The sequence below is a fragment of the Gigantopelta aegis genome, chromosome 6, assembly GCF_016097555.1.
Source record: "Gigantopelta aegis isolate Gae_Host chromosome 6, Gae_host_genome, whole genome shotgun sequence".
In the NCBI taxonomy this organism is placed as follows: Eukaryota; Metazoa; Mollusca; class Gastropoda; order Neomphalida; family Peltospiridae; genus Gigantopelta; species Gigantopelta aegis.
In genome coordinates this window covers 37,452,782-37,468,670 of record NC_054704.1, presented here as the reverse complement: position 1 = coordinate 37,468,670, position 15,889 = coordinate 37,452,782, and the positions used below count along the sequence as shown (strand labels likewise).

The window sequence follows — 15,889 nt, the reverse complement described above, 5'->3', positions numbered from 1 at the left end:
GGCAAAACTAAAAACCTAATATTTTAAAAATATCCCCCCTCAACAATTTTACCCCCCTCCAGTAACAACAAATCTGCCCCCAAATAAAGTATCCAGTTTACAGAGGTTTATTATTTCAAGTTTATCATCAAGCGATACTTCAACATGGCGCCGTTTCGCTGGACGTTCCGACATGTCCAAAGTAGATACTAAAATGAAACACTGTTGACAAATTTTCCACCAAACCAAGCCACACAATTTTACTCTTGCTTACTCTTTATTTTGTTAAATAAACTTTGCAAAGATAAAAAGCAAAACAACAACAACAAAAAAAGGGTCCAAACAATTGGAAAAATGAATTAAATTCGTAGTTGCTTTGCCGTTCATTGCGGTAATCGAGAGACGTACATGTAGGCTATGAAAAGGAGCTCAATCAAATTCGCAAGTTAATCTAACTAACAAAGCGAGCTCAGAATAAAGGGAGTACATGTGTTTCCTCCAGTTATTTAAACATCAAAGCTGTTAATTAATCCCTTAATTGGTATTTGTCAACAGCACGTCACTGAAAATGGAGCATGCGCACATGTAATTAGCTCTGCATACGCAATCACTTATCGGCTTAGTGGGTATTCAAAGTATAAGTAATGCAGTAATGATTGATGTCGGTGTGACACCGTCCGGTTTTCTGAGGTAAAATTTGCATTAAAGGAAAACAATGGGACCGAATAATTTCATCAGGTGCAGTTTAGAGCACTTTCCGCTTTAGAGGGTTAAATTATAGTGTTAAAAGATACGCAAATCATGGGACCGCGTAAAACGTCCGGTTTTGAGGGAATTCCGGTTTACTGAGGGTCCGGTTTTGAGGGGTTTCACTGTATACACATATACATATATATACTATGGAATATAATGGTTGTGCATAATATTACTAATTGCAGGTAGATAGTCGATCGTAACTATTAAATTACATATGAAATTGTGTTTGTTACAGTATGTCCGTCTGACAATGACATTGGACTCGCTGTTCTGATTTGTTTGTAAGTCAGAGAGTAGAAACCTTATCGTTAGGCGAGGAAGTGAATTTCTGTATCGTTAGTTTCATTATTAGCTACTCATGTTTCCACAGGTGTCTATCACTTTGGAACTTCAACCAATCAAAGCGCGCTATTTCCACACACCTATAATGCTTTATTTCCGTCCGCCATATTGTCCCACAAGGCACAAGCGTGTTTTTATGTTGATCATTGTTTAGTTCAGTTGTTCAGTAAGCGCTAATACTTCCTTTGTTAGAAGGCATTATTCATAGGCACAATGGTGAAGCGATGTGCTTGGGGGACATGCAAATCGGATGAACGGTATGAAAGTGGACAGCATTTGACATTTATACCGTTTCCGAAGCCGAAAACGCCACAAGAAAAATGTTTAAAATGGATTCGACTATGCAGACGACCACACTCAACTAAATGTTGATAACATAAACAAGCACAAGTATGTTTGTTCAAAGGTGAGTGTAGTTGTGCATGAAATTATCTCATTTTTATTTATTTCATATTTATTTATTTATTTAAAATTCAAATTTAAACAGACAGGAGTAGAAAACTAAGAAATGTAAATTTAAATATGGCATTATCATGATAAGGAATGGTAATGCATGCAAGTCATTCAAAGTATTCTTACATTCGTTGTAATTTTACTCATTTGTAGTTTAGGATCAAATCCACTCGATGGACCAATTTTCGGATTGTTTTTTTTCAGTTCTAGGCAGTGCACTACCACTGGTATACCAAAGGCTGTGGTATGTACTCTCCTGTCTATGTGAAAGTGCATATAAAAGATCCCTTGCTACATGATAAAATGTAGAGGGCTTCCTCTGACAAACGTATCAAAATGACCGTATATTTCACGTCCAATAACCGATGATTAGTAAACGATGTGTTCTAGTGGCATCGTTAAATAAAAAAAACGTTACTCTTTTTTTTCTGTAGTTCAAGAATATTTTAAGTGCATATCATATATATCACCATTCTAAAACATGATTTGAAGATGCATAATATGAAATGAAATTATACAGCCATGCTTTATTTAATTTTTTCACCATTTGTAGCTTACCTTGTTAGATTTTGCATTTTGATATCTGAAAATATTTTCTTTTACAGCATTTTGTTGGAGAGAGAGGCCCAACAGAGATACACCCTGATCCAATAGCTGCAGATGGGAGTCGATCAACACCGTCAAAGCCCCCACCAAAGAAACGGTGAGTACAGGAGATTTCAATGGAAAGAAATACAGAGTAGGTAACCCCATTTAAAGCAAGTTCAAGTACATGACTTTTAAGTCACAATTTCTAAGGCTTTGTCTTCAAATATATTGGGTGTTGTTTTCTTACTGCTTTTTAATATGTGTTAAAGATAATTTGCAGTCATTGGCTGAACAAATATATTTATTGTGAATTTCACATACAAGATTAATAACAAGAAAATACAAAATACATTCAGAGCTTCTAGAATTTTCATAAAATCCAGTAGCCATGGGATCAGCGATTTTTAAAATGTGGTGTGTAAATTATTTACACAAAAATGAAATCTAACCCACAACATATATACACCTGTATATTCAATATACACCTGACCTACTTGTTTTTTTCCATTTCGGTTAGATGGGGTTTTGCATATTTCATGTAAAACAAAGATAATTTTTGCAACATGTTTTGCATATGGTCAATATTCGGATAAATCCGCTGAACATGCAAGTCTTTATTGGTATGAACTACAAAGTCACAAAACTTTGAGCCAGTTACCATCAGCTGTCCTTGAACCTGGTCATAGTATTGATGATTCTGAGGCAAAATAATTGAATTGCAATTCTCTTTTCAAAATAAAAATTTTAAGTTCATCAACTGCTTGATTAATTGTATGGTCTCTTGCAGTATATGGTCACTTGACCTCAATTATGCCACAATCATTGTTATCACATACTTTACCATGTGGGCTGGCACCTAAAAACTAAAATTCTTTATTTACCACCAGTCCACATTCATGTATGTGTCTTGTATGATATAGTTCAAGATACTTGGCTTTTGCTTTTGGTTCATTTCTTCTGCCATATTCCAAAGGAGCAGCTGATATTTCTTTGGTGTTAAATATATTCACCAAGAATTTTGAAGATGGCACAGACTTGAGTTGTAAAATTTTCCCAAAATTTGACGCTGTTATTCGTTTGGCCCTTGATATTTTCCATAACTGGCAGCTTGCCTGTCCCTGTGTCTGGCTTTCCAGTTTTTCTGCATCAACCAGGGCAAAGTCTTTATTTAAGCAAAGATATTCATCTGTTAACTTTACAGGTGCTGTTTTTGGAAATAGTGTATTGCCGCATCCAGTTCCTACAGAAACTTCTATATTTTTTAAGTTTCTTGTCTAAAATATAATACAAATTTTATTAAGTACATTGAATGTGTCTTTTTCATTCATAAATTTTCAGGGGTTTCCCCACTTGATCTCCTAGTACATAGTGCAGAGAGTCACAAACTTCGAAAACATTTAGAAGAGACAACAATGCAAAATGATGAATTGCTTAAGAAAGTACAAGAACAGAAGACACGAATAACAGAATTAGAGAAAAAATTAGAAGATGGAGAAAAATTTGGTTTTGATAGTGTCTGTAGAAGAGAGGGAAAACTGAAAGATCTGTTCCAGTATTACACAGGATTAAAGCTGTTAAGATTTCTTGCACTCCTTGATTTTCTTGCACCAAGTGATGATTGCATTTTTTACAGAAAAAGTAGGCGTGATATTAAAAGGCTTTCCCTGAAAGATTGTCTTTCTCTATGTTTGTGTAGATTGCGGCATAATTTTTGCCTAAAAGACATATCCATGCGATTTGGACTTTCATTGCAATCTTCGATTGACATTTTTAATGCATAGATTGAACACATGTATTTCAAATTTGGGCAGTTAAATATTTGGCCACACAGGGATATAATAATTAACAATATGCCTGCTGACTACAAAAAGACATTTCCCACAAGTCTGATTATCATTGATGGCACAGAAATTAAAACACAATCTCCTTGTGCTCTGGCTCTACAAAGTCAAATGTACAGTGACTACAAATCAAGCACTACCTTAAAGTGTCTTATTGGTTGTGATCCATGTGGATCATTGATGTTTGTTTCTGAACTGTTTACTGGGTCTGTATCAGACAAAGAAATTACAACAAACAGTGGGTTTTATGATTTACTGAAAGCTCTACTTGAAAGAGGTTATTTACTGGAAGGAGATGCTGTCATGGCAGACAAAGGATTCACCATTGGGAAAGAATTAGAAAAGCTAGGATTAAAATTAAATATACCGCCATTTGCTTCGTCTGGTTCACAGATGTTCCCAGGAGATAACAGAACTGACACAAAAAATTGCAAAACATCGAATTCACATTGAAAGAGTAATTTCTAAAATAAAAAACTACAGAAATGTCTTTCATACAACCCCAACTTCGCTCTTCCAAAACATAAATCAGATTTGGGCAGTTTGTTGCTTTTTGACATTGTTTCAAGATACATTTGTTAGGGGTAAATAAAATTGGAAAACAGAAAGAAAGGTTTTTACCTGATATGATAACAGTGAGCCAACAGATACTTTCCCAAAAGGTGTATCCACTGTAGGTCCATCTTCTGATAAAATATATCCCAGTGGCGTTCCATCGAGTTGTCTCAGTTTTTTAACATCAGAAGACTCAACAAGAGGAAGTCTGAAGTGTAAAGAATTAGTACATGTGTTGCGTAACCGTATGCTAAGCTGTATACTAACTCAAAATAAACAAATAAAACAAACTTTACAACAATTTATGATGCATTAGCAACTGCTACATTTTAAAGAAAATATTGTAAGACCTGTTCTAAAGATGATGATTATTATATCTACCTACAGATGTAGTAAAACATATTGTTTATAGGTTCCTTGGAAATCCCCCCAAATGTGACCCAAATAAAAATAATCTAAGTCTATCTTGCCAGTTTTCCAACTTATAAGGTGTAGTATTTACTTGTTAAAAAGGAATTTCATATTGTTAGCGGCACAATACTTTTAAAGTATCATACTACATTCCAGTTAATTATTAAATATTAATTTCACAACAACATGAAATTAGTTTATGCAAAATATAATAAATTCTGTGTTTTATTATATTGATTAAAATATACATGTACATTTTATATTCAGTTTATTGTTTATTATTTATTTCTCTACATTTTCAGAGAGTATTATAAACTTTTAAATGCAACTTTACAATATGCAAAGAAGTTGCAGAACATACTGAAATATTCCAAAAATACAATAAAAATCTCAATGAGGTGATGCTAATTTCAAAATGAATAGATATAATTACAATAGGTATGCCGCCTATAGTATTAAAGAACAAATCAACATTATAAGTCTTACTTCTTCTGTGTATCCAACTGACATAATACAGGCTTTCGTTTTCTGACTTCTGCTGTGGGTCTTTCCACCACAACATGGCTCATTGGTATTGGCTTTATTTTCATCCCTCTTGGATGGCCCCACTGTCTTGGAATGCTCGTACAACTCTGCTGTTCTGGGACTGATGTTAAATTGTGCAGCATGAATCCTTGTACGGTTTTTAAGAGCCCAATAATGTGTGAGCAGTGGCCACTTAGCCTGGAAGTACAAAAAGAAAGTCGTTTATATTCATGAACACCTGTTGTTTTCAAATAAATATGAATAATATACATGTCCACACACAGCCCATGAACAGACCGTGTGTGTGTGTGTGTGTGATGCATATGACCGAAATTGGTTGTGAGGTGAATTCAAACTAAACAGTTGGCCGATCTACTGTAAATGTTCAAATATTATTACAAAGTTTTGACAATGTAGCTTTAAGACACATGTGTGTCATTTGTTAAATTCCGGTTTGTTACTTTTATTTTTGCTTTGCACTAAAATAAACCATGCTGCAATATTAGTTTAATACCAAAATATACTCACCCAGCTTTACAGGAGCAGTTAGTCTCTGATAGCTGTTTCGTCTCCAAGCAAACTTGAATATGGAGTTTGTGTGCCGAGTCGTTTTTCCTCATGGAACACCATTCACTTTCGGTTGATTTTCATCGGAAATTTTTATATGGTGGATGTAGCCTTGCGTAAAATAATTTAAACCTTTCTCTTGTGCTTTTCTGGAAAGGCCCGAACTCTCAGGAAGATATAAAACAGACACATCATCTGGAATACTTTTTAGATCAGCTACACAGTCTGCTACCGATTCCGCCATTTTGGATGTTAGCTTGTGGGACGTAGTAACAGCAACTAAGGGGGCGTGGCTTACGGAGTAATTGTGGAAACATGAACTGCATAGGTCGTAGTTAATAATGCAGCTAGCGGTACAGAAAATCGCAGCTAGTCATTTACTCAAATTAATGTACACTTCCATTCGTACACAGTGATATATACACAAACACATGCATATTACTTGCAAATATCAAAACTTTATTAAGGTGCCGTTTTAACGAGTCAATCATCAACGAGCCATTTATCTTGGACACCCCCCCCCCCCCCCCAGACGTGTTTGTAAATATTTCTGTTGAGCACAAAACATATTGTACATTTTCTTTTCTGTAAAAGAAGCAGATTGCACACAATCTGACAAACAATAATAGTAATAGAAAACTTTATTAACGTCAAAAAATAAAAGAACAAGTTGACAACTACTCCTCAATTCAGTAGTAACAAAGGGCCTTTGTTGCAAACAAATGGAGCGTAGATGTGCCGGAAATTGTTTAGTGGCTAATTGGAGCACAATGTATAAATATTTTACCTTGGCCTCATCTCTAATTTCTGCCAACTTCAGCACCCATGGATGAGTCCAGATCTTCATGAGATTCTGATAATCTGAGAAGAGACGTGCCCCTCGGCTTATGATCTGTCCCTCCTGGGCCTGTCCAGTCACTTCCAGGTATTTCTCGTACAGCGTGATCTGCATGGGCGTCAGTCGGACCAGAATTACATACTCCATCTTTGGTGGCAGGAATTTTGTCAGTGAAGAAAAGTCACGTCTCTGAAATTAAGTTTTCAAATACTATAATTAAAACCTCCTAGATTACAATATTCACAAACATGTCAAGAAAACTTTAAAACAAGTATTCTGATAGTACTGCTAAAGCAATTCATGTCTTCTACCTGGCCAAATATATTTTCTTATCTCCTAAATTCCAAGGGCCATAACTGTGAAAAATGGGTTAATTGCCATGAAAGTTAAACTTGATTTGTAACAATACATGATAATAACTATATACAAAATATCATCTCAATATCTTCAGGCATTGCAAAAAAAAAATAAAAAAAATAAAAAGATCTGGAAAACAAATTTTCAAATTATCTCAAGGAATTGTGAGAAAAAAAACGAACTGGAAAACTATACTAGGGACAGACGAAGACAGACAGTTGGGTACCATTATTAGCATATTCATAAACTATATTTAAGAATTTTTTATATTTTTTTTGTCGTAATGAAATCCACTTTTAACAACATACCACACACGAGGCTCACATATGGTTTTGTGTGTCCTTGATTTACATAACCCAAGCACGTAAATAATTCAGTCTAGTGGTAAGAAACTGAAAGTCCCACAGCCTCCATGTATCTAATTACCAATCAGCAATCAGCAGCATTTTCACAAATAAGATAGCAAATGGGTCAATTTACAAAGGGAGTCTGACCCTATATTCCATCACACCTAGTATAATCACCGTACCATGTCCCTTTAGGCAGCTTTTAGGTTTTACAGGCTATACATTCTAACATATGAACTGCAGTATTGTTTTAATACCAGTTAGGTAACAATACACATGATATGTACCTGCACACAACCAGCTAACATTTCGTGGATAATGTGTGCTCTTCTCTTCATGACTTTGACATCGTGAGGTGTCGAGTCAGAACACTGACCGTTCCCAATTGGGTTGACGAATCGGTTAAGAAACTCTTTTTTGGTACCAAGCAAATTCGGCTTCACAAAGCTGACCATACTATGATCTGAAATTTTATCAATAAAATACAATAATCATCTTAAGATAAGAAACAAATCTTTAAAAAAGAAAAGAAATAAAGATCCAACATTTAGCAAAACAAGTAGTTGGGTGGTGTGGTGAGTAAAGCTCAATTAGTTCAAATGAATTCGTGTTCAAGTGGCATTTCTCATCATGTGATTTGCTGTATGGACTTGTTGCATGCCAATTGTAATAGCGACTCTAATTGTATGTATAGGAAGACCGTGTGTCATAAGATTCCATGATGTCAAACAAAACTCGTCAGTTTAGAAATGAGAGAGAGATATGACGGACATGCCTGAACCCTAGTGGTCATAGGCATTTATATACTGGTTTGAAGTCTGAAGTATAACCCACTACCAAATACACTGAACCATCTATTACTGTGTGTTACACTGTCGTATCCTCATTTAAATTTAATTATTTTGATAGTGGGTTTAGATACCAACCATGAGTTTGCTCAATTATTTTCCCCCGGCAACAGCGAACACAGGACAATGACGATGGATCACACTTGACAAAAGACCAAACGTACAACACGACAAAAAACTGAGTTACAACATGATTTAAGTGGGTTTTTTATTTTACTGTTATACTTGTAAATGTGTAATGTTACAAAAATGATATAAAAATCCAGTTCTATTTGATCAGGAATTTGGGCTAGTGCTTTATCTTGGTGGGCTAGTGGTTTTCACAAACCCACTAGTCCTGTGGCTAGTGACTTTTCAAAATATTTGTTATACTCTGGAATAGTTTCATAAGAATGCAGAGAGAGAGAGAGAGAGAGAGAGAGAGAGAGAGAGAGAGAGAGAGAGAGAGAGAGAGAGAGAGAGAGAGAGAGAGAGAGAGAGAGAGAGAGTCGGTTGATGGTTGTGTAAATAATATATTATGATACTTACTGTGATAGAGAAAACTCATATCGTGATATATGGGAAATAAGACAGACACTAAGCCAGAATATGTTGGATGAAGAACAATGAAAAAATAAAAAGATCCTTATAGTTTACTCACATTCAACAAGATTGTTCTGCAGTGGTGTGCCAGTGAGCACAATTCTTCGTCTAGTTTTCATCATATTCATAGCCTTTGATATCGATGATTGATCGTTCTTTAAAATATGTCCCTCATCACATACAACCATATCTGGTCCTGACAAACAAACAAAAAAAAAAAAATTAAATACATAAATGGATACTGGAAAATACATGATTCTATTCTGACTGACCAATACCTCAAATTAATTGTTGAAATTTACATAACCACCTTATTTAACTAAACCTCTTTACTCATGTTGAAAAAGAATCGGTGTTCACAAAGAAACATGACTGTTTAAGAAAACCCAACATCTGACACTGGTAAGCTGAATGACATATGTAACATCAAACCCAAACGGTTAACAGATACAACTGACAAGAGAAGAAAAGAATGAAAGTTAGTACACTAATTGCATTTTAATAAAACATACTGTGTACAGTACAGCAGCCCAATTAATGATATGGTTGACATTTTTGTCCTATTCCAATAGTGGAGATCCTGTCTGTTCAATCCTAATCAAAATGTGTTTTTAAACAGTTCCAACACATTTTAGTCCTGGTAGAATGGAGATAAACATACTCCGGTTTAATTTTTGAGGTAAGTTATAATCGATTTAACAAACAAGCTTTTGGAGAAAACAATTCAAGACTTTTCAAGGCCCACTTTTAGCTTTTTCCAAGGATCTCTTTACTAAAAAGATCTTAACCAACTGGTGTACCTAAAGTAATGTAATTACCTCCCTTGGAATTGTATTGCAGATGATATGTTACATATCGGCAAAAATACCCACTACAAACACACAGTCACAAAACTGCAACGAAATTATTTTTGTGGTGATGAATTAAAAAAATTATGGATCCTCCAAAGATGATTTCAGAATTTAAACCCTCATGCTGATGTGTTTGGTTTTAAACATTATTTAGCCTAACCTAAAAAAAATCAGTTTATCTCATAATTCTTAGAAATATGCAATTTAACTTATAATCCGTCCCATCCTCCTATAAAAATGTTTTTGGTAAATAATTTCAGTTTCGTTTGATGTAAGAAGACAAGTAAAAGTGTTTTGAAAATACCAAACAAAAATACCAATTTTATGTGCAATTTAAAAAATCGGCTCAGAAATAAATAACTTATAGTCATTTCCATAGCATTAAAAAAGGTGTTCCCCATGGGATGGACTATAGATAACTAGTGTTGTCATTAAAGAAACATGATACCACCAAACTCATCAAACTTTATTAAACAAATGTTCCACCAAATATTATGTAGCATAGGTCAACTTTAAGAAAAAAAGAAAAAAGAAGAAGTTTGACTACATTTACCCCTACAGGTCCAGATAAATTCTTATGCATGTACTCTTTTCACCTACATAGTACTAATACCAAAATATAATAACAGTACACTGAAAACTAAAATTTTAAAAAATCAGGGGAGACATATTTTTCTTGGTAGTGTTGGGTTCCATTTTCAAGTTTTTGAAAAGAACATTTCAAATTATTTTCAAGAACAGTTTTTATCAACTACTGTTGACCCTGAAATTAATGTGAAAAATGCGAGTTTGTGTTATTCGCATTAATAATATGACACATTTATTTTTATGTTTTGTCCAGCAAGCTATGTGTGAGAACAGAACAGAACTTTATTATGCTCAGGCTGTTCCACAACGGCATATGAGGCACATACAACAACAATATTTTATAGTGACAAGACGGGCTTTTAAAATACGCTATTAAAACAAAGATTAAAATTCAAATACATTCATAAAACAATTGGAGTACAATTCATCATAGGCAAGACAGACTAACTGTCCAATAGTACGACAAAAGCAGACATGATTCGTCGTGCATGAATGGCTTTTAGCACGCTAATCCTGAGGTCAAATATTTCTTTGTTTTACTGTTCATGTTTGCTGCCACTTTCTCGGCATATCTTAGGAAAGTTCAGTTGTAATGGTTGTAATGTTTAGCCAGATTTAGGTAACTATACACATTAGATAAATGATTGCTACAAAAAACACTAGGTACCAAACAGGTTAACTGATGTGTACACTGATACATTAGTGAGTTGATCTCCTTGAAGACGCCTGTAACTCAGATTTAACCAAAAAGTACACAGACATGTGTTATTAGGAAAGTAATATTTCATATGGAGGCCACTCGCATTAATTACGTCTTATTTTAGTCTGCCCACAGTCACATTAATTTAGGGACGCATTAATTTCAGGATCTACAGTATATCATTACACACTAGACAAAATACATGTGTATCTATGATTATAATATTAACCTAAATTTACTAATTAATATTACACACTTTCTGTGACCACTATCAAAGTATTTTAGTGTATTGTGACAGGTCGACACCAGTATCCAAGAAAAGTTAACAGGACTGACAACCATAATGCAACTCATTAAAGACTGGTATATAAAATGGCAGATATATTTACCAGGATCCACAAGTGTTTCAGCAAATACTTTCTTCATTTTCTTGCCCTTCACTCGACAACCAGTGGACAAAGATCGGTACATTTCATACCCCACTATCATGATACCTCCATTTTTGTGCCAGTCTTCAAGGTAGTGCATGCGCTCATTGTTACCTTTGACACCAGCCATTTCATAAATCTGAAAGCAAAACCACACTAAATATACACCCCCTAATAATCCAATAACCTAATAACCAGTGCAGTAGCCTAAAATAGAACAAATACCACCACCCTACCCGTCCCTATATGTTGCATTATGTTTTCTCTGAATTTGCTTATTCTTTTGTTGATCTGTCTGTATTCAGGGGTTAAACATTTTTTCAAAAAAATTACTTGCCACAGGGCAAGTGCCAATTAGATATTCACTTGCCCCAGATATTTTTCCACCCAACTGTGTTACTCCTATTTGATTTAATACAGTGCTCAATAAGGTAATAATATTGAAAGTAATTGGTTTGATTGCACAAATAAAGAATTTTGCCAATAGGTTACAACACTTACCCAGGAAGTACTAAATGTATATGTCTGTCCAGTAGTATTCACTGTCTTCTCTATTTGTTGATTTAAACTTTATTTTTTAAATAGTGTTCATTTGTTGATTTAAACTTTGTTATTTGTTTGGTAGTGTCCACTTGTTCATCTCAATATAATTATTGTGTCGACGTATGTCTTAGTGGCCATGAATGTGGCAAGAACCCTTTCCATTTGTGAGCCATTCTTTTATGGCTGGCATTGGTTGAATTTGTTTTAGGGATTTTGGCCCATGTGTCATTATTGTGAGTATATTATTTAACATTCTCTGCCCTAAAACACTTCTCTGGGATGTTTTTACCCTGTTCACAGAAAAAATAAATACATTCATGTATGCTTAGAGGGCATCGCACCATCACGATTATGGTGTAGGGCTAATGAAATCTAACTTCACCTTACCCGTTCATTTTACATGAACGTAGATTTACATTTGCAAAGTATCGCTAAAGATCAAAAACCGTCCTAAGTCAAGAAGCATCCTATTTTACATACAGCTTATTTATTATGAATCTGTGCACTAGTGAACTTTGACAACACAATAATTCTGAACCAGGAAGTACTTGCTACTGATAAAGAAAAAAACATGAGGAAAAAACAGGTAAAAAGTTATTTTTATACAAAATGAATTATGCACTATTATTATTTTTAATAGTAGCAATGATTAAAATCATATTCTGTATTAATACCTACCTGCATCTAAATAATCAGCACTTGTCAACAGCGAAGGAATCCTGTCACTGTCATGTCTGCTTTTATCTTTGGGTCAGGTCACGTGACGTACATATTCTTTCAACAAAAACTAATTATGGAAGCCCATCTTACCTATATAGGACGCTTTCCGATCCAGGCCTTGGAATGTACACATTCAACTGTGGCATGTGTTTTATCTATTGATGGAATACTCTTATAAACATTTTATTAATTGATATTTGTAGTTAATTGAATACGGTAATAGATCAAATAATCAAATTGATCGTGAGATTACAATGCGTGTGCAATGTAGTAATTTTCCTGTTAATAGGACGCTTCACGATGCTTCGAGGATACTGAAAAACATAAGTATGTTCTTCTACATGGTTTATAATATCTAAACTAAAATATCTTGCAACGTTTATAAGAATACAGTTCATAATATTTATGCTTTGTTCAAGTGAACTCGGAAATAATAAACGTGCTTTACGCCCCCATTCATTTGCAAAGAGCAGATTCCGGAGTCCACCGCATTAACGTCCAATATAATTTGAATATGACAATTTTAAACTGTATCCTACCTCATACACCATTTTTGCAAAGATTAAACATTTTGATTGCATACACAAGGCATGTATATTTTATTTTTGTATAAGCTGTAAAGTGTATTGGACGCTGTTTCCAATTTTGAAGATCATCGAACCGATTACTTGTACGAATTCAGTTTAACGTTCTGTGGCAGAAATTACCAATCTTAGTCAATAGTAAAAGGGGAATAACTCTAAAGTTGTTTTTGAACTTTTCAACAGATTGTTTTCCGTTTTGGTGTGTTAATGCATTGGCAAGAGTTCCAATCATTCAAGCAATTAGGGTTAGGGTTAGTTCTCCTTAGAGCTATGTAAATGCTCGAATGATTGGAACTCAATCTAAAGGTTTTACTGAGATTTGTAACAAGATTAAAAAAAAAAAAGTTTTAGGTGTTACATTAGTCACTTGTCATCGGGTATATGCAGTTAACATAATTACTTGCCTGGCATGGAAATTCCACTTGGCACGGGCGTTGGGCAATGGGATTTTTTATCCCCTGTGTATTGTTGATTTTGTATGTATGAGATAACAAATACAAAAATACAGAAATTATAATTTAAAATTCTACAAGTAGATACCATTCTGCACTATAGGCAGAGATGCCAACTGTAGTTGGAGTGGAATCCAGGCCTTAAAAAATAGGAATCCCACACCCCAAAATAGGAATGTTATCAGTGATGGCCCCAGAGTGCGTTTTCCGACACTTTGGTAAAGTCAACGGTTGTCTCCCAAAGACCTTGAAATGAACACACACAACATATAGGAATGAAGCCAAAGGGTTCTGAAATCATACCTCTAGTTTGTCTTTCTCATCCAGCCACATATCCCACTCGTGAACCCAGTTGAGAACCGTGTTGAGAGGACACACTACTAAACACGTTCCAATGTTCGTAAGATCGTAATGCTTTATCATCGTGTGAACAAAGCTGACAACCTGCAATAACAAAGTGTCGTCAAAATGTTTAACACATATAATTTTGTAGCCTTTTTTAACATTAAAAACAAAAACAAACAAAAATTAAATTAATATACAAGATCTAGGCTCAGCTAGTAGAGTACGTTTAATGCACACCTCCACCCCCTCCCAAATTGAAGTCACAAAAGACATTCAAATGCAACAACTGCAATTAAGAAAATTACCATGGCAAAAAAAAACCCATGCCAATGAAAAAACCCTGAATGTAGTCCAAGCCAAAAACGTGCCATGGAGAATTAAAACCTCCACAGCATTGTAAATGTCCTGTGGGCAATTGTATGGGTTGGGTTGCAAGCAAATTTTCATATATCTGTATAGTATACAGCATCAAAAAAGTCAATACAAAATACAGGATCAAATGCAAGAGTTAAACAAGACAAAACCAAAAAAGAAGCAATTAATTTTCAGGAATCAATTGGCAGCTAACTTACCGATAAAGTTTTACCGAGACCCATACAATGTGCCAGAATGCAGCCTGATCCAGGCTGTTTCTTCAGCCTTTCAACAGACTCACAGCAACAGTCATACATGAACTGCACAGCTGAAAAATAAAATGCAAATACAAATAACAAAACCACCATATAATTTTACTTCTTATACATGTACATCTGCCAAAATATCATAGCATTAAAAAAAATGTTTTGTGCACAACTAACATCAATTTTTTTTTTTAAATAAAGGAAAAAACAAACAAAAAAAACCCCACCAGAATGAGTATAACCAATAACATATTTCTCATACTAAATAGTAATATTTGCACACAACCTTCAAACAGTCAGGCAGCACACAACACAGACATTTTCAAGTAACACAATAATGCTGAACAATCACATACCCTCTACTTGATGAGGTTTCAACTTGCGCACCAATTTCTTGTTGACTTCAATGATTGGCTCTTCACTTTCCTTATCTCTCTCAAGAATGAGCTGTGTCGTCATGGGACATTTAGTAGGGGAATTGTCATCAGTTATCTGGACTATATTGTTGAACTGCAAAATATATTTTGTTCAAACACTGAAAAAACTACAGCAAACAAACAGAAATAGTTTTCAAGTAAACAATAGGAATCTATATATTTTTTTATAAAATACATAAATAAAATTAATATAACAAGAAGAATCATTTGCCATTTTTTTAACAATTCTATTCTTCAAAAATCTTTTCATTAAACCAAACATATTGTTATAGTTTTAAGTAATATTTTCGTAACATGTGATCAGACTGAAAGTTTTAAAGTTTGTTTTTTGTTTAACAACACCACTAGAGCACATTGATTAATTAATCATCGGCTATTGGATGTCAAAACATTTGATAATTCTGACTCGTCATCAAAGGAAACACGATACATTTTTCTGCTAAATTAACAGCTGTTAAAACATGTAGATGTATTCTGCACTTAGTACACCTACACCTTGATACAGATTGAAATGTACTCTACTGAAGTATAAACAACAACAAAGGTGCTATACGGATGACGCCACTGAACTTTTGCTAAGCTTTCTCTTGCCAATTAAAACACAAAGAAATAACAGGTCGCAAAGTTGGACA

At 34.4% G+C, this 15,889-nt stretch overlaps 2 protein-coding genes across 7 annotated transcripts in view; both read right to left on the bottom strand.

Moving 5' to 3' along the window:
• LOC121375495 (transcriptional regulator ATRX-like) overlaps positions 1-15,889 on the bottom strand; it is an 84,591-nt gene that overhangs the window by 26,832 nt on the left and 41,870 nt on the right. For all 6 annotated transcript variants that reach the window (XR_005958319.1, XM_041502972.1, XM_041502971.1 and 3 more), the window contains 7 exons: positions 15,177-15,330; positions 14,773-14,882; positions 14,159-14,299; positions 11,518-11,695; positions 9,048-9,185; positions 7,847-8,022; positions 6,805-7,044 (listed from right to left, as the gene is read on the bottom strand). Coding sequence is in view for 5 of the 6 variants with exons in the window: in XM_041502972.1 (XP_041358906.1) it covers positions 6,805-7,044; positions 7,847-8,022; positions 9,048-9,185; positions 11,518-11,695; positions 14,159-14,299; positions 14,773-14,882; positions 15,177-15,330 (1,137 nt within the window). In the remaining variant the exon portion in view is untranslated. The remainder of the gene's footprint in view (positions 1-6,804; positions 7,045-7,846; positions 8,023-9,047; positions 9,186-11,517; positions 11,696-14,158; positions 14,300-14,772; positions 14,883-15,176; positions 15,331-15,889) is intronic.
• On the bottom strand, positions 2,546-6,636 carry LOC121375498. Its single transcript, XM_041502977.1, has 3 exons — positions 5,412-6,636; positions 4,581-4,722; positions 2,546-3,392 (listed from the first exon to the last, which is right to left on the bottom strand). The coding sequence occupies exons 1-3, from the start codon at positions 5,771-5,773 to the stop codon at positions 2,982-2,984; spliced, it is 915 nt and encodes a 304-aa protein (XP_041358911.1). The 5' UTR covers positions 5,774-6,636; the 3' UTR covers positions 2,546-2,981.